Genomic DNA, 22326 nt, shown 5'->3' on the forward strand with positions numbered 1-22326 from the left:
CGGCCATGCAAGCCCCAACATCGTTCTCCCCTTCGGGCCCACATGCCATGGATTACTAACCAAGGTGTGGCTGGGTGCCTCCTTCCCTAGTCAAGATTTATCTTTTTGAAAAATTCTCTGATGCAGAAAGCAAGCTGCCCGCCCTTCGGGATCCAGCACTTCCCACCTTCCTTCTGTGTTCTGATCCTTGTCTCCTGAAATACTGCTGTGCAATTTCTGGGTTCAGTGTTCAGTAGAATTGTGCTCATTTGCATTCCTAGCTTTGGAGTTAGGTACATTTTTTCTAAGCAGTGCCTGAAAGATACTGGCTTTCCTTTTAGCCCCGTAGATGGCTCATTCCTGTTCCTGCCAGTGTGTGGATGGAGACCAGTTTGCATTTCTAATCTCCTGGCTTTCTGTTATCTCAGTAACTTTTGCCTTATATCTTAATCTCACACCTCAGTTTGGTGGCTGACCTCTCAAGCAGGATAGTGCCGTTGTGATTTGGTGGCCGTGTTATGTGTCACAAGGACTTCACTTTTCTGTCCCCAGCCTCACAAAGCTGTTTCCCTTTGTCTTGGCTGGCTCCAAGTCCTCCCACCCCTGCCCCCAGATAACAACCTGAAGCACAGAGACACTGTTTTTGTGGAAAACCTTTCAGAAAAAAGTGCACCCTGGCCCACCACTGAAGGCTTAATTCAAAGTCTTGATGTGAGGTGACCTCTGTACCTAAGCGCAAGCCTACCCAGACACCCTAGGTGTTAAGAGAGGAATGGAATGGCCCTCTCTGAACATCTTCTGCAACTTTCAACAAACCCAGAATCTTCACGTCTTGACTCAAATGTGAGATTACACTTGGGATAGTCAGATAACAAAGGCTCCCCTTTGGAGATGGCTGCTGGCCAGAGCCTTGCGTTGACATCGAAGTCTGGTTGGTTCCACGTGGCAGAGCATCGCACCACACAGCAGTGTCGGCTTTGTTGAGCTCGATGTTTCAGAAGAAACCGTTCCCTCTTTTCTTCAGTCTACGAGGCCAGTTCTAGGGCTGGCTTCGTTTGTCTGAGCGGGTGCCTCTTTCACCCTTTCCTGTAGAAACCTCTGCTTGGGGAACTGAGTCTTTCCCATCGGTGAGCTGGGGGTGAAGGTGAGTCTGTTGGACCCAAAGTGACCCCACCAACTTGCGCCCATTTTTCTGATAAATTGAGTGTCTCCATCCCCAGGTAGGCAGTGTGCCGTGGCAGTGACCCAGTCCTGGCCAACAGGATACACCTAAAGGAAACGTGCTGGCGACCTTCTTTCTCGAAGGCTCCCCTGTGTGGGGTGGGGGGTAAAACAGGGCACGGACGCTGGGCATCCGTGCCATGGAGGGCTATCTCCTTGCAGCATGGGGCTCGGTGACTTCTGCTGAGCCTGGGGATTACTGACAGCCCTCAGCATGCCCCACCCTTGTCTGTCAAACCACAGTAACTTTTTTCCTGCAGCTTGGAGGTGTTTTGACAAAAGTTCCAGCGTTGCTGCTTTCTCGGCACCTGAGCTGACTCCCACGCGTGTGTCGGTTTGATGCCGTCAGGGGGGCTTCCTGGGCCCGCTAGTCATATCTGAAGCCACGGCGTTGTCCGCTCACACTTCATGGGGCTGTGGTGACAGTGAAGTGATGTTTCGTTGAGGTACTTAGCGGAACACCCAGGATTTCTCCCCAAGATCGAGTTGTGTTCACATGATATCCCCAGTGTTTGGCCCGTTGCCTGGTACATAATAAAGGCTCAATCGATTATTTGTGGAACAAATAAACGGACTAACTCTACAGTAATTCTGTCTTTTGTTTCAGGATTGGGAGCGACAAGCTAGATTTAAGGGTTTTTTAATTCAGTATTGATGCCCCCACCACCTTCTTCCTTCTGCCTGTCATCAGCCTTGTATCACACGTCTGGCCCCTTCTTAGTTCCTGTCCTGCTGCCTCCCTTTCCGACATTGAGTTGCACGTTGGAGCTGACTGGGGCCTAACTGGAGTCTAGGGGGACAGCACTGCAGCTGAAGGTGACTGTGAAACACCTAACCTGGGCTGAAAAATGGACCACTGGCCACTTAGAAAGGAGAGTATGTCTTTGTACGTGTGTGTGTGTGTGTGTGTGTGTGTGTGTGTGCGCGCGCACGCGCGCACACGCACGTTTCATCAGTGTTTGAGCACCTGTTGTAGGCAGGGCACTAACCTGCAGGTGCTAGGGACACAGTGATAACTAAGACAGTGAGTAAGAGCCCAGAATAGAGCAAGGTCCTCATTGGCCCGGTGCGGGTGGGGCAGATAAAGGCTTCCTTGAGCCGAGGACTGAGGTCTGAATAGGGCTTACTTTCAGCAACAGTGGGGAGGAGGTGTTCCAGGGAGGGCCTTTACCTGGGCCCTGCTCCGGCTCTGTGCTAGGAGGAGAAGGAGGCTGAAAGGGCCTGTTGGGAGTCTCCCAGAGCCTCAGGCCACAGTAAGGAAACTTTTTTTTTTTTTAAGTTTTATTTATTCTGAGACAGAGAGCGGCAGAGAAAGAGAAGGAGGGAGAGAGGTTCCCAAGCAGGCTCTGCACTCTCAGTGCAGAGCCTGACACGGGGCTCGAACTCGTGAACCATGAGATCATGACCTAACCCGAAATCAAGAGTCAGACTTAACTGACTGAACCACCCAGGCACCCCAGTGAGGAGTCATTTTTAAGTGAGATCTCACTAAGACTTAATAACTACTTGGGAAGTGCCAGGTCTGAGAGAAGAGAAGATTTAGAAGGCGTTGTTTTATTAATCTGTCTCCCCAGCTGCCACCTGCTTTTAAGATGTAGGATTACATCATCTATCAGAAAATGTAGTCCGTAGCATTCTTCCCCCAGCAGCACGGAGAGACTGCCCTCTGCCCTCTGTTCAGAGTACTTCCTCTGTGCCTGATGCTTCCAAAGCTGGGGCAAAAAAAGCAACATTTAGATTTGGCAGAATCCAGCTGCTGGAGGCCGCATTGCTTTGTCTCCAGTTGGACGCTGGACCTTTGAGCGTGCTTTGTGGGGCTGGCTCGGGAAGGATTGACGAAGTGTTGTTGGCTGTAAATAAACCTCCATTCTCTCTACCAGGATCTGGTACTTCTCTGCTGAGCAAATCCTCCCAGCTCAAATGGCAGCTTATCCCGTGTCATGGAGCCATATTGTTTCTACTTCCTTCCTCTGCTCCAGTCATAGTTTCTGGATGGCTGGACTTTTTTGTATTCTCTGCAGGGGAACCACATTCCAGACTCTACAGTCCCTGAGAACGAGGCCCCTGTTGTGGCTGCTGCGTTCTTACAGGTCTCAGACATAATTGATTAAGGAACCAAAATTGGCAGGTTCAGATCATTGTTCTTCGGGGCCATCCCTGGCCGGTCAAGGCCACTTCATGTCCTGCGCCCTAGTGAGGCTTTAGGCTCAGGTGAAGCCTGGGGAGGCTGGATGGGTGTGGACAGTCGGGAAGTGAGGCCTTGCCTCAGCATTTGTTTCTTTGACCAGCTCAGCCCTCCTTTCGTGCCTTTCCCGTGGTCTCACTTGGCTTCTTCAGAAGCTGTGCGTTTTGTTTCATTTTTCTTTTTGTCTTAATTGGACTTGAACTGGAGCGCTGAAGTGTTTACCTGGCCTTTTTTCCCAGGAGCTGCTAGGTGAGATGCTTTGTTTTTGCCTGCCTAGTGAACTGGGGGGAAACCTCTCGGCCTGCTGAGCCTGGGGGCCAAGCTCTCCTGTATACAGGCCTGTCCAGGTCTCTGGGCTGTGGGTTCCATGCCTCCCAGCTGACTCATACTACAGTCTGGTGCATAGATCTGGCTGAGTTCATGACTTAAACCAACTGGGAATATCCACCTGGAGGCCAGAGGGTTGGATTCATACAAGTCAAGACAGGCACCCCCTGTGCGTTCCAAAACACCGCTTTGGGGCAAGAAAAGGAACAGTGGTTTCTTGTTGCTTTTTACTTATATCCTAACTGTTCCCTTCCTGCCTCCTTAAGGGCGTAGTGAGAACCTATAGCCAATTTTTTAAAACTGCTGTCTTGAACGGCTGGCAGTTTAATAATGTGGACCTTCCATCTCTCTCCTTAGCTCTGTCTTAAATGCTTCATCAAATGGTTTTCTTGGCTGGCTGCCAGGGTAACTAGCATGGATGTTTGGTTCGTTTTGTACTGAATTCCTGGTATCTGAGGCATGTCTGGTAGGAGGGTGCCTCTCTGGGTCTTCATCTGAAGTGTGGACCACCCTCTGCCCTCAGTCCTGTCTTCCCCTGAGGCTGCTTTGATTGGATGAAACTTGCCTCAATGGACAGTTGAGCATAAATGGTCCTGAAATTTATGCGTCTTTGGGGTATTTGACAGCCATCCTCCGTGGTCTCACCAGACACCCCAACTCTCCTTCCTTGCTGACCTTCCTTCAGCATTGTTTGAAGTCCTGGAATCATCCCCCTTTGAAGAACCCGTGAGACTGTGGCTCCAGGCCCTTTATTGTGGAACTTAATCAAGCCTCCTTATACTCAGGGCAGGATGTGGGGTTAAACTGCTTTAGGATCCAGAAGAACCTAGTTTGTTGGCTTTCTTCTTTGGGGGCACCTTTGCACAGTGACACGTGTCCGGGAGCTCAGCAGGCTCACAACCCAGCTTATTTGTGTCTGAGGAAAGAAGAATTATATTCTAAAGCCTAACAAGATGTGGCCACCAGGAGGCACAGATTCCCGTGGTCTCATCGTCCGGGGCCTCAGGAGTCCCACCAGTGTCTGTGACATGGAGGAGGGATCTGAACAACCACAGTTTCCAAAGTCTTTCCAGGAGAACTTTGTGCAGAACTACATGGCTTCCAGTCTATGGTGGCTCATTCATGTTGTCACTTTATAAACTTGATTCTCTTAAGGCCAGAGAATCTTGCACTTGAGTTAGATCGATGGTTCATAGGTTGGCACTTTGTTTGGAGGGATCATAGGGCTGAATTCCACTGCGGGGAGGGGGTTGTCCCTGGGGATGTTGAGTTTGGGATTGAGTAAGAGCCCATAGCTCCATGGGGCTCCAGGTACACTCTGGACACACCCCATCCGTGTATGTGTGTGCATGCGCACATGCGTGTTGTAACATTAAAAAAGCAAAAGACCAGACTAGTTAGCAAGTGGAAACCCACTATCAACTTCATCCTTCTTGTATTTGTGTAAAACGATCGATTTGAGGAATGAGGAACTAAGCCAAAAAAGGAAAGTCTGAGAGATGAAGGGATACCTCCCCGCTGGTGACTTTGCTCTATCTTTGGTTTTCTCCCTGAGACCTGACTCAGCAGCCTCAGCTCAGCCAGGCAAGAACCTTGGGAAACGTGGGAATCCCCGTCCCTCCCATTGCTGGGGGCACAAGCTTTAGGAGGCCGCAGCGGCTGACAGCCTTTCACCCTGCCCAAGGAGCCTTCGGGTAAACAAGCATTTTCCTCTTACAAGAGACACTTCATGTTTGGTGACTAACTTCCTGTGCCTCTGGAGTAGCCCCGGTAGCATTCCCACGTGGATATCGTGCCTCCTTCCTCGGGCCGGGCTGGCTGAGGGGCTGGCGCCCTGCGGTGCTTTGGGAAGGAGCCCCCAGGGAGCCTTTGAATAGTTAACGGTCAGTCCTTGGATGACCAGCCAACTGGCCACGGAGGGGAGGTAGGATGTACCCAATTGATGTTTTCCCACAATTAGTACCCAGAAAGCTGTCCCCTAGAGGGAAAATTTAAGGACCTTTTACAGCCCCACGTTTTGTTGCTGCCACACTCTTTTAACATTGGTTCCTCCCGAGTCACTGCTACAAAGGGATTGTTGTGGGGCCCCTGGAGACGGGCACTCTCTGTAGAGCAGCTGATTGATGACCAACCTGAATTCGGCATGGCAGTCTTCCAGGCGGCCTCCCAACCCTTCTGTTCCCTAGCTCAGGCCTGCCTCCTCTTTGCCCACCTGACTGGCAGGGGGCGAGTAGCTGGAGGAGACAGGTTGCTAAGCAGCCTGGCCTGGACGCTATGCCTGTTTCGGTCGAATGAATAGCTGCAGTGTTCAGAAGAGCGAGGGGGTTTGGGCCTTTCCCAGAATCAGGAGAGACTTTTTGGGGAAGGGGGCTAAGAACTACCATTCTTAGCACAGATCCATTGCATGGGAGGGCTTCTGGCATCTTCCTTTCTGAAATGTTAACTTGCTGTAACATTTCTTCCCGGAAGTAAAGTACCCAGAGCCCTGCTGCTGACTCCACGTGCCCATTTTGTTCCAGAGTCGTTACTGTCTTAGACACCTCCTCCCCCACCAACCAAAGAGAAAAGAAATGAGGTCCAATAGCTTCCCCCGAGCGCAGTTTCTGCCACTGTGATCATTAGCATATCGTGCACTTGAGGCCCCTGATCTGAGCGTGTGTGAGGGGCCAGGTTTCCCCAGAGACGGGGAAGACAGGTATGTTGTTGCCGTTGGACATTTGGGGCAGTGGAATCAAGGGTCGGCCTTCCTCCCCACCCTGCCCAGGCTTGTTTCAGAGGCTGGGACCTTCGCCTTCTCCAGGTTGATCAGGTTTAAATGAAGCACTTACTCTGAGCAGTGAAATACAGAGCAAGTCCAGCAAAACGTCTGATAAGAAACCTTTGCTCTTAAGTTTCTGCACTCGGCCAGCACTGAAGGACCTGTAGAAGTGGGCGTTGCAGGGCGGAAGTTTGCACTAAGGATCAGGGAATGCTTTTCTTTGGAGAGATACAAAGCCATTGTAAAGAGCCAAGAGGTGAGCCAAGAGAGAAGCTGCCTCCGTGCTAGGGCCTTTCTGGGGGCCTGGTTCAGTCGCTTGTTAAAGGCACAGTACATGCCTGCTCCAGGGTTCCACGAGCTAGCCCGTTATGATAAAGTCTCTCTTTTTGCCTTAGACTGAAAGTAAGAAAAATCTCTTGGGAGCAGGTAGTCGTTTGTGCTTTAGTCTTGCGGTTCTCATGTTACAAAGTTGCCACCTCTTGCTTCCTCAGTACTGGGTAGGGGTGGCTGTGTTCTGGGATGGCTGACCAGGCCCCAGGGGAGACAGCGGGCAGGGTCCAGGTGTACAGGTGACGAAGGCTGGCATTGGCTCTGCTTGGCATTGGGGGATATTGGTCCCCACTGGGGGCCGCGGAGGAGAGCCTGAAGCAGGCATCCAGAGCATCTTGGCTGCTCTGATAAAGGGGGATTAGGAGGTTCAGGGGTCCCAGAAGGCCGCCAAAGCATCGGCTCACTCTTAGGTTCTTTGTGTTGCTTTTACCTTTTCTCCTCCCTTAAAATCCTGAGTGGTTTCAGTGAAGAAAGTAACTGTGTGGGTCAGGAGCCCCGGGCTTACCTCCTTGTATTTATTTCTCTTCTGCAGGATAACCCAGAAGTAGAAAAGCGAGATCCTCAGGAATTAGTTGGTGAGTACCCCAGGGGGAGCCTCGGAGGCGGATTTCTGAGCCTTGCCCGGAGCAAACTGGCTTCCAGCCATGCAGGGCCTACCCCTGCATGGGGTTTCTCTCTGCTTCAGCCAAGGCAGCCGTTCTGCCGAGAGCCTGGTCTCTTCTTGTGCTCTCTCAGGGCCTTTGACATTTCCTAAGATGTCTGAGTAAGACGCCCAGGGAACAATTATTCTTTGAAAAGCATATTCATGGTGCATTTCACTGGGCTGTGGTCAGTTGCCAATGTTTTCAAGATGGATTTAGGGCCCCTTTCAGCTGGGAGCTCGTTCCAGTTGTGCCCTAGGCTTGTCCTCTGTCCTTGTACGCCCCCTCCCGCTTTGCTGGCATATTCATGTACTCAAGAAGCAAATATGTGGCCTCTGCTGGCACTTTGCTCTGTCCCCAGGAGGGAACATGCCTCGTAGCCCCAGAGTCCAAGACCCTTTTGGCTTGTGGGGCAGGGCAGTTCTGTTTCCGAAAAGTGGCATCCCAGTCCCTATGCTAACTCTGGTCTCTTAATCCTTTTTTAGAAAGTACCTCGACTCTGTCAGTTTGGTCATGGACTTTGTAACAGCTCCGCCAAAGCCTGTGCAAACGTCATGGAGAGGGCGACCCTCCCTCCGTGTGGTTAACTGTGACCATCTCTCCCTGCCTGCTCTGTTAATCTTCACAAAGCAGGGGTTCTGCTTCAAAGGCAGCCTACGGAACCTTCCCCTGTGCTTCCAGATGGAGGCTTTGTGGCCTGCAGGCCCTCGAGCCCATCCTTTTTTTGGACAGGATCCTCTCACGGGATATGGGAGGTGGAAACCTGTCCTGTGTTCCTAACTAAAAGGATGAAAATGACCCCATTACATTTGTTCTCTGAGCAAGGATTGGGTAGGAAGGAACCCTCAATAAGCAGCCTCGACCCTCAGCAGGATTCTGCCTTTAGCGCTGAGTGTTGTGTGTGATGAACACAGTAGGAGTCTTTCAAATCCTATAAAACCCAGAATTTTCCTGGACCTCAGAGCTCACTGCTTAGAAAGTGGCCGTGTAGGGGACGTGCCAGCTGGCTTTGCAAACAGAGGAAGCAGAGCACAGTGTCCTCCCAGTGGGTAATGCACAGGGGCACGTATGGGTCGGAGCCTCAGTCTCCTGTTCCTTCCTGGCCTTACCAGTCCCTGCTGTAAACTACCAAGAAATGGGGGCTAGGGGTCTGTGGGGTCAGAGCAGCCGGGAGCCCGATGCAGCAGTGAGCTCTGCCCACAGTGCTCGGCAATCAGTGGAACTGGGGGGCACATCAGCCACCTCCACCCCAACTTCCACCTTTTCTCTCCTTGCCGTTTTGTGAAAATAGTTTCGTTGAGGTGTAGCTTACATAGGGTGAGGTTTGGTCAACTTTGACAGATGCGTGTAGTCACCTATAAACTATCAACTCTAACACCTATAAACTGCAAAACACTTCTGCACAGGGGTGCCTGGGCAGCTCAGTCTGTTGAGCATCCAACTTTGACTCAGGCCATGATCTTGCTGTTTGTGAGTTCAAGCCCCACATTGGGCTCTGTGCTGACAGCTCAAAGCCTGGAGCCTGCTTCAGATTCTGTGTCTCCCTCTCTTCTCTGCCCCTCCCCCGTGTGTGTGCTCGCTCACGCGCTCTCTCTCTCTCTCAAAAATAAACATTAATGGGGCGCCTGGGTGGCGCAGTCGGTTAAGCGTCCGACTTCAGCCAGGTCACGATCTCGCGGTCCGTGAGTTCGAGCCCCGTGTCAGGCTCTGGGCTGATGGCTCAGAGCCTGGAGCCTATTTCCGATTCTGTGTCTCCCTCTCTCTCTGCCCCTCCCCCGTTCATACTCTGTCTCTCTCTGTCCCAAAAATAAAAATAAACGTTGAAAAAAAAAATTAAAAAAAAAAAAAAAATAAATAAAAAAAAAAAAATAAATAAACATTAAGGGGCGCCTGGGTGGCTCAGTCGGTTAAGCGTCCGACTTCAGCTCAGGTCATGATCTCACAGCTCGTGAGTTCGAGCCCCGTGTCGGGCTCTGTGCTGACAGCTCAGAGCCTGAAGCCTCCTTCAGCTTCTGTGCCTCCCTCTCTCTCTGCCCCTCCCCTGCTCATGCTCTGTCTCTCTCTGTCTCAAAAATAAATAAACATTAAAAAAAAAATTTTTTTTAATAAATAAATAAACATTAAAAGAATTTTTTAAGATCCACCTCTTTGTAAAATTTTTTTTTTAATATTTGTTTTTGAGAGAGAAGAGTGCATGAGAGCAAGGGAGGGGCAGAGAGAGAGAAGGACAGAGGATCTGAAGCAGCTCTGCACTGATAGCAGAGAGCCCAATGTGGGGCTCGAACCCATGAACTATAAGATCATGACCTAAACTGAAGTCGGACTCTTAACCGACTGAGCCACCCAGAAGCCCCATGAAATACTTCTGTCGCTCCAGGGACGCCTGGCTGGATAGGTCAGTGGAGCGTATGACCCTTGATCTCCGAGTCGTGACTTCAAGTCCCACACTGGGCCTAGAGCTTACTTAAAAATTCATTGATTAATTACTGTTTAAAACAATTAATTTCCTTCGCTCCAAAATGTTCCTTATACCTCTCCTCACAGACGATTTCCTCCCTGGGCCTCTGGCAAGCAGTGTTGTACCTTCTTCCCTACAGTTTTGCCTTTTTTAGAATTTCATAAAGATCAGGATTTCTCAGCCTTAGCACTATTGACCTTTTGGACCGGATAATTCCTTGTTGTGGGGGCCTGGCCTGTGTTTTACACGGTGTTTTAGCATCCTCGGCCTTCTGGATGCCAGTGGCACTCCCCTCCCTCTGCCACATGTGACAAGGAAAAACGTTTCTAGACATTGCCTAATGTCCCCTTGGGGATTGGGGGGAACGTAATTGCCCCCAGTTGAGAACCAGTGACAGAAATGAAAGTGCCATCTTATTTTTTGTCTGGCTTCCTTCGCTTCCCATATGGTTTTGAGATCCTTCCGTGTGATTGAGCGTATCCGTAATTTCGTTTTATTGCTAAATACATTATTTTATTGTAGGATTACCGCCACAATTTAATCTGTGCACCACAGTAGGTATTGGAGCCTCGTAGTCTTGTTTGCGCCTACTGTTTCTCACTCAGGAGGTAGTTGAGGTCTGCCTGAACTCAGCTCCTTTTGTTATTTTATTTGTATTTTGTTAATACCTCTGGAGATAGGACTCTCGGGTTGCTCCCCTGGTATGGGAAGCATTTTCCTATATGTAGGTGGCTCCAGGTTTTGTTTTCTTTTTTGCAATTAAAAACAAGTTTTTATGTGTTTTATTTTCTATTTGAGAGAGACAGAGCACGAGCAGGGAAGGGGCAGAGAGACAGAGACAGAATCCGAAGCAGGCTCCAGGCTCCAGGCTCCAAGCTGGTGAGCACAGAGTTCGACGCAGGGCTCGAACTCCAGAGCAGTGAGATCATGACCTGAGCCGAAGTCAGACGCTTAACTGACTGAGGCACCCAGGCACCCCTTTATTTTTTTTTATTATTATTATTTTTTAAGTGTATTTATCTATTTTGAGAGAGAGAGTGAGCAGGGGAGGGACAGAGAGAGGGAGAGAGAATCCCAAGCAAGCTGTGTGCCATCAGCCCAGAGCCCGATGCAGGGCTCAAACTCACGAACCGTGAGATCATGACCTGAGCCGAAACCAAGAGTCGGACACTTAACTGACTGAACCACCAAGGGGCCCCTAGGTGGCCCCCGTTTAATGGAGCAAATGAAAGCAGAGCAGCTGACTCGGGTTCCTCCGACACTGTGGCCGCTTGACAGCACTGAGCGCGCGTGGCCAGTCTGTCCCCTCCAGGCAGCCAACGGATGCCCCCTCGTCATGCCTGGAACTGTGGCCTGAGGCGGTAATCCAGTCGGCTTCTCCGTGTCTCTGGTGAACTAGAGCGCACTCCACTGCCTCCTCCCCTCCCCACAGTACCCCCCAGGCACTTCTCTCCCCACCGTTACGTAAGCCCAGCCGACTAGCTGGTCCTGCTCAGATTCGTACCTGGCCGTCACGGATACCATGACCGTTTTTGGCTTGGATGTGCACGGGGTGAGTCACCGAGGTAGACTTCTCAGATCCTGAGTACGGCTGCCCTTCTAGAATGCCCCCAGTAGACCCCAAGGGCAGCCACAGTACTGGGAGCTGCCCCCAAGGGCCTGGGCACCTTTCTCCATGGATTTCCTGGGAGGATGGTTTGAGGCCTTGTGGCCGCCCACATCACCATATGTATGTGGGGTTGATGTCGTCTACTTTAGATCATCCTGGGACTTAGGAAAGAATCGCTGAAGGATGGCTCCTGAAATCACTGAAGGAAGCTGTGGGAAAACTTTTATCTAATTTTCTGACTATATCCCTTCACTTGCCAGTTACTGTGGAGGAGTTCTTTTGTTCTAACCGGGGAGCTCAGGAGGGGCCCTGTCACACTATATACTGTTTGAGTCCTAGTGTGGTTGGGTTGCTGTGGCAACAGTGTCACACCCTGTTTTTCCAAAAGGCTTTCCTGGCAAATGCCAAAGGGCATTCTTTGTCTCTCCATCACATGCACACATACATTCTCCACCCCTTCTTGTGCCCAAAGCCTGCCCAGACCCTCCTTGCTTTTGCCGTCCGGAAATAACGAGGGCCAGCTCACCCCAGCTCATTCCACTCTCAGCTGGCCTCTGCAGCCTGCATGAGCCTCAGGCTGAGACGGAGGGAGAAGCCAGGACGAGACTTGAACTCTAGCCAGATAATGGGTGCCACCATCGCTGCAGGCGTCAGGAGACAGAAGGTGCTGGGCAAAGAGGAGCACGTAGTCCCCTGGCGGAAACCGCTCCTAGGCCGCACTGGTGTCCCGGGTCCACAGCAGGACGTGTCACCCCGTGTCGGTCCTCGGGCCTTCACCCAAAATGGCACGCCTAGCGCTCTGTTCTCAGGGCACATCCAGTGAGAACCCACTGCCGGCCGTGGGAGTCTGCACGCGTAGCGCGTTATGAGACTCCGCCCCAGCCTCAGTGCAGGGTGTTTCGTAGCAGTTGAGACTGGCAAAGCCCGTGGAGCCATACCCTCAGCCCTTCTCGGCACTGAGTTCTTCGTAGTAACAGCACAACTCAGTGGAGATCAGAGCACCTTATCTGCTAAGAAAACATTAACCCAGCCCCGGTAGAAAAGAAGGCGAAGGCTGTGCTAGGCTCTCATCACGCTGTCCCGGCAGCCACTCGGGGCTAAGAGATAGTATGGCCCCGGGCCTGGCACACAGTGGGTACCCAGTAAGTACTTGCTGGGTGTTCTTGGTGCTGGTTTGTTCATTCTTTCCCTTCATCCTGCCCCACCCCACTCCGCCTGCTGTTCTCTCATTGTATGCTCCTTTTCATGAGAGAATGTTTTCAAGAGCACAGACAGAATCTTACAACAAACAGTGCATTGTCTGAGTGACCCAGAGCACACTCTGCGGGCCCAGGGTGGCCAGAGGCTACAGGGAAGGGAGCGGAGGGTGGGAAACTTGGGTGGGCAGTGGCCAATTGCTGAGGGAACTAGCCCTCGGGAGTTGTGGTTCTTCACATCAGAATCAGGCCCTTTGTTCCCAAGAACTAGGCGGACCAAAAGAGAGTTGATTGGTTTGTTTTTAAAAGACTAAGCTAATAAGCAGCAGGTAATGTTTGAAATATTTATGCACAGGGCGGTTTTGAATGCTTTGAATCCCACAGCCTAGGGAACCCCGAACTCTGTTTCTCCTGTATCTTGGGTCGGGTGGCCTAAGGTGAGAAGGATGACATACCAAGCAACTCTGTGAGTTTCCAGAATCCTGGGATGGTGTTGTAGGAACACAACCGGGCGGGCTGGAGCTGGCTCACTCCGTGAGCCAGTGATGCTCCCCCCACCTGGGCCTCGGTCCAGCGACGAGAGAACGAATACCCCGGAATCTGGCAGACGCTGTAGATCACAGCTCTTCCCCTCCTCACCTCCCACCCCCCAGCTGGCTGTTGAACATTTACCAGCACACCCTGCACGTACCCTTTCCTTCAAAGTTAACTGCTGGACGTAGTAGCATGCATTCTTGACACTTGTCCCCTCTTCCCCCGGGTTGGCACATGCTGGTTCCTTCTGGTCATTTGATCTCAACTCAGATGACACCCGCAGAGAGGCCACTGGGAACACCATTGTACCGTTTCATAGCCTTTATCTCTCCTGGAAAACGTATGTGCCCTTTTTTTTTTTTTTTTTTTTTTTTAAACTTCATGTCTGGCCCTGATCCTTCCCCCGCCCGCAGCCATCCCCTGACATCCACACTCACAGAACTTTTCTCTCTCTGTCCTCCCACAGCCTCCTTTTCTGAAAGAGTCCGGAACATGTCGCCTGATGAAATCAAGATCCCACCTGAACCCCCTGGCCGATGTTCAAATCACTTACAAGTAAGTACAGAGCTCGGCTGACGAGGCCTGTGTAGATGAGAAAGCCTGGGTCAAGTGTCTCGTTTGGTCCGACTTTAAGAGCCCTTCCGTAAAAGAAACAGCCAGGTGGGCAGGAGCGTGCAGTCCTGGTTACCTCTCTTAGCCTGCCATCAGGAGTTTGCTCTGTCCCCACCGCCACCCTCTGCCTCATGACCTGATGCTGTTCTAGCTGGGACCCCCTAGCTCGCCCTCAGGTCTGAAGCCGAGGCAGAGAAAATAAGGTACCTTCCACGCAACCCAGCTGAGCCAGTGGGGACCTTTGCCAAGAAACTGAGGGACCATTAAAATGTAAAATAAACAATGTAGAAACACCAAAACACAAGCATTTCTGTGCCTGAGATTCCTGTGCTCCTATTCCTGACGTGGCAGTTCACTAGCTTGTCTGACAGAATCGCAGACAGACGTGGCCTGAAGTTCTGAAATCCCAAGGAGGTAGACTATTTCGTGCAGTTACTCCGTTGAGAGCAGGACCTCGGGGCGGGGGGCGGGCCCTGGGGTTTGCACCTCCTTTTCAGCCCCTATGATTGTTTCCCCTTGTCCTCTGGGGGTTCCCCTGTGTGTGGAACCTTGCGACAGACCATGGGGCAGACACCCAGGGCTGCCCACTAGTGGCATCGGGCCCACCTGCTCTACCTCTCATCCCACAGATCCTGCTGGTGCCTCTGGCCACACCACAGGCCCATGGCACCATCCTGACGGATAGATGACTAAGGGGACCCGGGGCTCTGGAATGCAGCTGGCTGGGCAGGGCCAGAGTCGGGGTTGGGGGCACAGTACAGATTCTCTTCCTTTCCCAGAAGTCTCCTCCCTTTGCTGAGTTGTCCCCCCCCCCCCCCCCCGGATAGCATCTCCCCTCCCTGCCAGGCAACAAGCTGCAGCCTGTAAGGACAGTCTGGCCATCTGCCAGACAGAGACAACCGGCTGGCTCAGCCTTCAAGTTCAGTGTATTTCTCACTTTTAGATTCTCCTAATCGTGGAAACCACGACATCAAGTGAACGCTTTAGTTGACTTGAAATGGGAGAACCCATCTGATGGCCCAGAAAACCCAGAAAAGTAATCTGTAAGATACAGGTCACCCTCCATTTGCCAGGTCTTCTGCGGAAAGCCTCCCTTTGCCCTCGAAGAGATAACGTTGAAGTTTGTGGCTCTTGGTTGTCTCTTCCGTGGTAAATGTATTACAAACCTCTCTCTGCACTTCAGTGCTTCCTCTGGCCAGTCTCGGCAGAAAGATTCAGCCTCCTGACAAAGGGAGTGGATCACCTCTCCTGATGTTCCCAAAGGGCGTCACACAGGACCTCCGGCCCTGCCCACCTCCTGTCGCAGGTGAAGAGTGCCCCAAATGTTTTCCTTCTGGAGAGTCTGTGCCTTTAGCCGCCACTAGTGGGGGAGGCTGCAGAGAGACCTTGCCCTGGGCCAGCACCAGCCTTGCTGGGTAAGACTGGTCCACCTCACAGGTGGCTCTGTCCTGAGACTCGGGTGTCTGGGGCCTCTTCACGCGCTGGAAAGTGTGGAGGCCATCTGCTGCAGGGATCATCTGTGGGTCTTGAGATACCTGTGGGACTGGTCTGCATTCCTGCCAGATGACCCTCCTATTGCCGGTTGAAAGCCAGAGAGCAGGGGTTTTGGGGGCGGGGGAGTTCTAATGAGATGAGCTCTTGACCCCTGACAGTGCCTCTTCATAAGTGGTGGGGACTGGCCATCTGTGAGCCTCCCTACAAGGGACACCGTAGGAAGCTTATGAGACCAAATCCAAAAAACTCTACTCCTGCCTTCCTCCGCAAGAACTTAGCCTTCCCAGGTCTCCCACTGAGGACTTGACCCGGTGTTTAAATTCAAAACCAGCATGGAGCCCCTGCCCATCCACTCTTTGCCTGAATCCTCTTTGGATGATTCAGGAGCTGATTCACAGGTGGGGATACGTTCGTTGTCTTGTCCACGGTTTCTCTTCCTCGACCTTTTACCACCCCCTCTGCCAGCCATCCAGAGGGAGAAAGCAAAACAAAAACAGACTGATCTCAGTCTGTCTTATTTGTGCTCCGCGCCGGTCACAGGCTGGGTGGAGAAAGACAGTGTGGCTGGAGTAGGGCTGCGCATGGCTCTGGGGGTCTCCTGTGACCAAGTGTCCCCACACAGCACGTGTGACCACAGACTGGGATTGTCAGTGGTGGGGTGGCGTCATAAGTGCCCTTCTGTTTCTCCACCTAGGACAAGATCCAGAAGCTTTATGAGCGGAAGATAAAGGAGGGAATGGATATGAATTACATTATCCAAAGGAAGAAAGAATTTCGGAACCCCAGGTGAGTTTCCCGTGGGCCTGCAGGGTCAGTTGAGTCGCTGATGTTGGACTGGGGACTGGGATGCCCCCATGGAGGTGGCGGGGTGAGGCTCGGCTAAGATGCCCCCTCTGTCCAAGGGGGCCATCGCCCAGACTGCAGTAACACGGAAGCCAGGGTGTGGAGTGGATGCTGAGAGACCTGAGCTGGGCTGGAGGAGGCCTGGCCGGGTTCTCTTGCTCGCCCTACTCCTAAGGCACACAGCCTCACAACGTCTCCGTTTCCCAATCTCTGTAATGAGGGAATTGGACTAGGCAATTCCCGTGGGTTCCTCTTTCACTTCCAGAATGTCACTGATTCTGCGTACAGGTGACAGGTTTTGCGAACAGAGCTGTGTCTGGGTCTTACTCTGTCCAGGGTCTGAGCAGGTGGCGCACCTGGGAAAGTCTGGTATGGTGGTGACCTCAAGGACGTGCCCCGGCCCTTATGTGGGCCCAACCCGGCCACACAAACTGAGGGTCAGATGTCTAGATAAGACCAAAAACAAAAACAAAAAAAAGCCCACGACCCTTACCTGGACACCATACCCGTCCTGGCTAACGGTCCATCTCTCTGGGAGTGGGGAGGACGACGAGTGACTTCGTGTCAGGCCAGTGGACGTTTCCCGTTCTGTCGGGAAGCCTGTTTACAACAATTCAGCTGGGTTTAAAGGGTTCGTCTGAGCCCAGGAACTAGACCGTTCTGGCCTCTCAAAATCAGGTGCCACACAGGGCCGCGGGACTAGGGCCTGCTCAGTGCCTTCTGGCATTTTTCTTTCAGCATCTACGAGAAGCTGATCCAGTTCTGTGCAATTGACGAGCTCGGCACCAACTACCCAAAGGTACGTCCCGTGTGCAGAGGCTGAGGGTTGAGGGGAGGATACCCAGGGCCCTGTGCTCACCTCGCTGGATTCAGCCTGGAGCTGCTGAAAGGCCCGTGTAGCGGCAGTGCTGGCTGAAGAGCACAGTTCCCTGCTCCCTTGTTGGGAGTCCCCGCTGCTCTGGAATAGTCCGGGGAGAGATTGCGGTGACAGACCCGGCCCCAAGCCCCAACCGGTCAGTGAGGGTGGACTTGGCTGTGCTCTGATGGCACAGCCCATCAACAGGCTCGTCCCTGCTTCATATTCCCAAGAGCAAATCGGCCACCCCTTTGGCTAGAAACCCAGGATAACATCTGAGTCCCTATGCCCTTAGAGCAGGGGGAATCCAGGCCAGGAAAATCCATGGAAAGATTCGGGGAGAAGGGGCTTGGGTTTCTAAACCATTGGTCATCCAGTGACCCTTGCTGGCTGCAGCATTAACTCTTTCTTTTTCAGGATATGTTTGACCCCCATGGCTGGTCCGAGGACTCCTACTACGAGGCATTAGGTAGGTGGCCGTCCATCCATCTATCCTGTCTGTTCATCCAGTCAGTCCGCCAACATGTATTTCAGGGTCCCCACTGTGTCAGGCCGTGTCGGAGGAGGTAGGTACACAGTGTTGAACAAGACAGACCCGCTCTGACTCAGGAGGCTTATGATGCAGCACAGAAGGCAGAGCGGTCCTAGCAGTGAGCCGTGTTGGGGGAGAGCGCCCAGGCAGGGCCATCTAGCCAGCCGAAGGGGTGGGACGGCCTTGCTGTGGGGGCCGTGTTCAAGACAAGGTTTGAAGACGTACAGAGGCCAGTCTGGCAGATGCAGACAGTGTCCCAGGCAGGGGGACGGAGTCTTCTGAGGCCGGTGAGAAAGCATTTTCTCAAGGGTCCCAGTAGGGAGAACTGGGAGGAATTACAGAGTCCAGGCCCTCAGATGGCAGATCTGAATCGGCAGCCCATGGGCCAGGTCTGGCCTGAAAATGTGTTGTGTTTGGCCCACACGTCTTATCTTGTTTTAACTTGGATCAGTTGCCAACGTTTTACCTAAAATCCGTAACGCAGCTGCTCTTGGTCAGTGGGAAGGTATTCCGCCCTGGGCCTGCGTCCCCGTCCCCACACAGTGACAGTCAGCTAGGGCTCAGGGGCAGCTCACCCCCAGACAAGGTCCTTTACATCTGAGGCCTCTGCTCCGTAGATCTAAGGCCGCTTCCCTTTGCTGGTCACAAAAGGATGGTGAGACTGTGGTGGGGGCGTGACAAGGGCTGTTGTGGGGTCCCTCCGCCTAGAGTGTCTCTTCACGTGGGAGCTGTCCCAGGGCTGCTTTTGTTACAACTTCTCTGGTCTCTGTAGCTAAAGCCCAGAAGATCGAGATGGACAAACTGGAAAAGGCCAAAAAGGAGCGAACCAAAGTAAGTGGTGGACAAGGGTCCTGAAGGAAAAGGCAGGTGTCTAGGGTGTCATTTCCCACCACCCCCCACCTTCAGCTTGAAGGTGCCTCTCGGTTACTTCCATTTGGTTTCTTGGGGTCTTGTGGTTTGCTGCGCGATGTCCTCCTTGGCCTCCCCCTTCCAGCTGCAGAGCCCCGGTGGCTTTCTCTTTAGTGTCACCGGTGTCCTCCCTGAGAGGTGTATTCCTTCCGAGAAGCACCACTTCTGGATCCTTTGGGGAACGGAAATTTGGCTCTGAGACTAAATGAGACTTGTGCCCTTTGTGAGCAGTCTCCGAGACAGAACACTGGGCCTCGGGGCACCAGCTCTGCCCACCCTTGGTTTGGTCTGACCTTCTGCAGCGGCTGTGGCCTCCAGGATGTGCCCCTGACCCCTGAGCAGAAAGGCTGCCAGCCCTCTGGGAGCCGGTGCAGGGGCGATCGGGTCTTGTCGTTCTTAGCGCTTGGTGAACTGCCCCTCTCTCTCTTTCCCTCCCCGTTCCAAACCCCAGGCTTAGTGCGGGACGTGTCTGCGGCGCCTGGGGACCAAAGCTGCGCTTCTCCTGTGCGGGTGGGTGCGCCTCCGTCCCGGGTGCCGGGCGCAGTGGCGGGCCGGGGTGCCCTGCACGTGCAGAAACTCGGAGACACCGGGAGCATTCCGTGTCAGTTTGGAGGGCTCTCCTCAAAATGGTAGAAGTCCCTCCAACGCCTCTGCCTCCCTCAGACAGCACGACAGGGCTGCCTCCCAGTGCCTCCCGTGTATGGTGCCAGACTCTGCCGCCCAGGAGCAGATGCTGGCAGAGGATGCGGGTAAACAGCTTGGCACAGGTTTTCTCTCTTTCCTCCTCCCCCTCCAGATCGAGTTTGTGACAGGCACCAAGAAAGGTACCACGACCAACGCCACGGCCACCACCACCACCACGGCCAGCACAGCGGTTGCAGGTAGCAGGCTGCCTCGTTTCGGGGAGCAGAGGCCATGGGGATCCGGGCCCAGGTTCCTCCTTGCTGTGCTGCTTTCCTGACCCCAGAGTTTGTGAGGCACCTTGGGAGCCTGGGGTGGGGTCCCCGGTTCACCGGCTGCCCCTCGCACTTCTGTGGCAGGCGGCCCCGAAGCTCTGACCGCTGCCTGCTAGAGAAGGCAGCGTCGCTCTTTGGTCTGTCTTGATCCTGACTCATCCCTTGCCTTCCTCCAGATGCCCAGAAGAGAAAGAGCAAGTGGGATTCGGCCATTCCGGTGACAACGATAGCCCAGCCAACCATCCTCACCACCACGGCCACCCTGCCAGCTGTCGTCACGGTGACCACCAGTGCCAGCGGCTCCAAGACCACGGTGATCTCTGCCGTGGGCACCATCGTGAAAAAGGCCAAGCAGTGACCCGAGGGAGCAGCCCGGGTGGCTCGGACACTCTCCCTTCCATCGAGGGGAGGGGCCGCCCCAGGACTTGATGAGAGTGCGCAACCCGGGGACCGACGCGGCACAGAGGTGCCGCTTTGTATGTTTCAGGACTGGGATCTGCTCCCGCGACGCCACCCCAAGAGGAGCCTCCGTGTGTCACTCCGGCCAGGAAAAGGACATTGCCGCAGAGGAGTCGGGTGCTCCGGAGAGCGTCCACACACCGCTTGGGGTCTGGTGCCCTATTAAAAGTGCTGTGTTCTTACATCTCAGCATCTTGGATGCAGTGGCCTCTGCGGTGGTCCGTTTTCAGGCACATGTGGAAGTTCCAAGTGTCCTCTCCTCTTCCCTGTTGGGGTTATTACCTCAGGGTAGGTAACGGAGTGGCCGAAGCCTGTGGCGCTAGGGGAGGCCCCGTGTCCCGGCTGTCTGCTGCCCTGATCCTGAAACCCGGCCGGTTATCAGACGAGAGCCGAGGCCTCTGCTCCCTTGGGGGCAACTGAGCCCTCTCGGACCACTTTTTGGACACACCCAGGCTTTTGAAGTCAAGTCAGCCGGTTACCAGAAGGCCTGGGTTTGATCCCCAGCCCACACAGCCGGAGGGGCCTCAGCGCCTGGCCAAGGTTGCCCCGGTCCTTCAGTGCCCGCCGAGCGCGGCCAGCAGGCTCCTCGCGGCGCGGGACATGACTCACCTCCTGCGCTGGCCGGCGGCAGCTCATTGTTTACGTGCGAGCCAGGCTCCTGGGAGGACCCTGCCACCCCACCTTTCCTGTGCCTGTTATCTCTGCCCCACAGCAGCATCTGGGCAGCGCCAGCGGCTGCCGGGCTCCTCTTGGGGCCAAAACAGATTTCCCAGCCGCCGTCGGCCCGAAAGCCTGGAGGAAATTTCGCTTGCCTTTCTTGCTGTTTGGCAGCTCTCCGGTCCAGCGGAAGGGCTACGTGTCAGAGAGGGAAGCCGGGCCGTGAAGAGCCGGGTTGCTTCTGTGGCACGGGCAGAGCTTTAGAACGATGGTCCTCAAAGTGCACCTGGTAACTGTTGCATGACCAAAGGAGTGTGGTGATCCTGCCCTGCCGTCCCCGAAAGAAAAGTGGACTCACATTGGTCCCTTCCCCCGTCCCCCCAGCCACACACACTTGGGCACCAAGGGAGGTCCGTTGTCCCCCTCCCCTCCTTTGCTGGGACTTCACGGCCCCGGAGAGGGGCTGCTGTGCCCTGAGTCCCAAGAGGGTCTCTGAAGGCTGGCTGCCCTGCAGCCTCCAGCAGGGGCACCTCCGTAGTGCGGGGGCTCTGGGGCTCGCGCGGGAGGCTGTGTGGCACAATGGGAGTGGCACTGGACGCAGACTCGGCCCCTCTGCCCTGGATCCTGGGTTAAACTTGAAGTTGTGTGTTGGTTGGTGTGTCTTGGGCCATTGTCTCTGTGAGTCCCCTCTGTCAAATCACCGTAATAAAGCTTTGTAAGGTGGTTGTGAGGAGTCCGTGAGCTGATTCGCGCAAGAGCTTTATAAACTGTAAGGGACCCTGCAAGTGCGTGTTGCTGGCCTATCCAGCGCCTTCTCAACGTTTATTTATTTTTGGGACAGAGAGAGACAGAGCATGAACGGGGGAGGGGCAGAGAGAGAGAGGGAGACACAGAATCGGAAACAGGCTCCAGGCTCTGAGCCATCAGCCCAGAGCCCGACGCGGGACTCGAACTCACGGACCGCGAGATCGTGACCTGGCTGAAGTCGGACACTTAACCGACTGCGCCACCCAGGCGCCCCTGCGCCTTCTTGCTTTAGACCAAGGACAGAAACTCCACAGCTGATAAAAAAAAAAACTCTAAGGTCATGGCCCTTTGCTGTCCTCTGGGCACCCTCTGCCCTCCCATTGAGCAGTAATGACCACTCACCCAATGAGTTGGGCAGCCCCAGGGTAGCCCCCCGGAAGCCTTGTGAGTTGGGCCAAGGTCTCTAATCCCTCTGAACTTTACTCTTTTTGTAAAACAAGATTAGTGCCTGCCCACCTTAGTCCCACTGAGGGTGGCACGGGGTCAAATGACCAGTTTCTTTCTGTGGAAACGGTGTCACAGGCACTAGGCACCAAGTCGTTTCTGCCTGGTTTGCTCGCAGAGAACTCAGCCTGGTCAACCAAGCTCTCCCACCCACCCAGGCATCCCTGACTTCTTCCTGTGCTTCTAGGAGCACGACCTTATGATCCGTCCTGGGCCAAGAGCTCCACACCTGAGATCCTGTGCTGTCCCCACATGTGGTGGGCCACTTTGGAAACCCCTTCTCTGTCGCCATCACTCCCGCTTAGTTCCGGCCCTCGTCCCTCTTGTGGCAGATTGCTCTGACCTCGTCTGTATGTTTTCTCGGTCTCTCCCGCTCCCATCCAGGTTCCACCTGGCCACCTCCTCCTACACCCCCTCATCACAGGACTCTCGCCAGGTCGCGTGGCCCCTGCTTTCCCCCTGAGAGTCCCCCTTCAGTGTGGCAAGGGAAGGACACCAGTGGCCTCGTCACCACTCCCA

General features: G+C 53.8%; 1 protein-coding gene across 3 annotated transcripts in view; it reads left to right on the forward strand.

The window, feature by feature from the left end:
• LOC123604551 (SAP30 binding protein) overlaps positions 1 to 21281 on the forward strand; it is a 36627-nt gene extending 15346 nt beyond the window's left edge. For 2 of the 3 annotated variants that reach the window (XM_045490855.1, XM_045490856.1), the window contains 8 exons: positions 7333 to 7375; positions 13705 to 13793; positions 16039 to 16130; positions 16926 to 16986; positions 17461 to 17512; positions 18348 to 18406; positions 19281 to 19365; positions 19617 to 21281. In XM_045490855.1, coding sequence (XP_045346811.1) covers positions 7333 to 7375; positions 13705 to 13793; positions 16039 to 16130; positions 16926 to 16986; positions 17461 to 17512; positions 18348 to 18406; positions 19281 to 19365; positions 19617 to 19798 — 663 coding nt within the window. In that variant the 3' untranslated portion in view covers positions 19799 to 21281. Of the gene's footprint in view, positions 1 to 6603; positions 6727 to 7332; positions 7376 to 13704; positions 13794 to 16038; positions 16131 to 16925; positions 16987 to 17460; positions 17513 to 18347; positions 18407 to 19280; positions 19366 to 19616 lie in introns of all 3 variants that reach the window. The other variant, XM_045490853.1, reaches the window with a different exon arrangement.
• Positions 21282 to 22326: the final 1045 nt, after the last annotated feature.

Source organism: Leopardus geoffroyi, chromosome E1 (assembly GCF_018350155.1).
Source record: "Leopardus geoffroyi isolate Oge1 chromosome E1, O.geoffroyi_Oge1_pat1.0, whole genome shotgun sequence".
NCBI classification, from domain to species: domain Eukaryota; kingdom Metazoa; phylum Chordata; class Mammalia; order Carnivora; family Felidae; genus Leopardus; species Leopardus geoffroyi.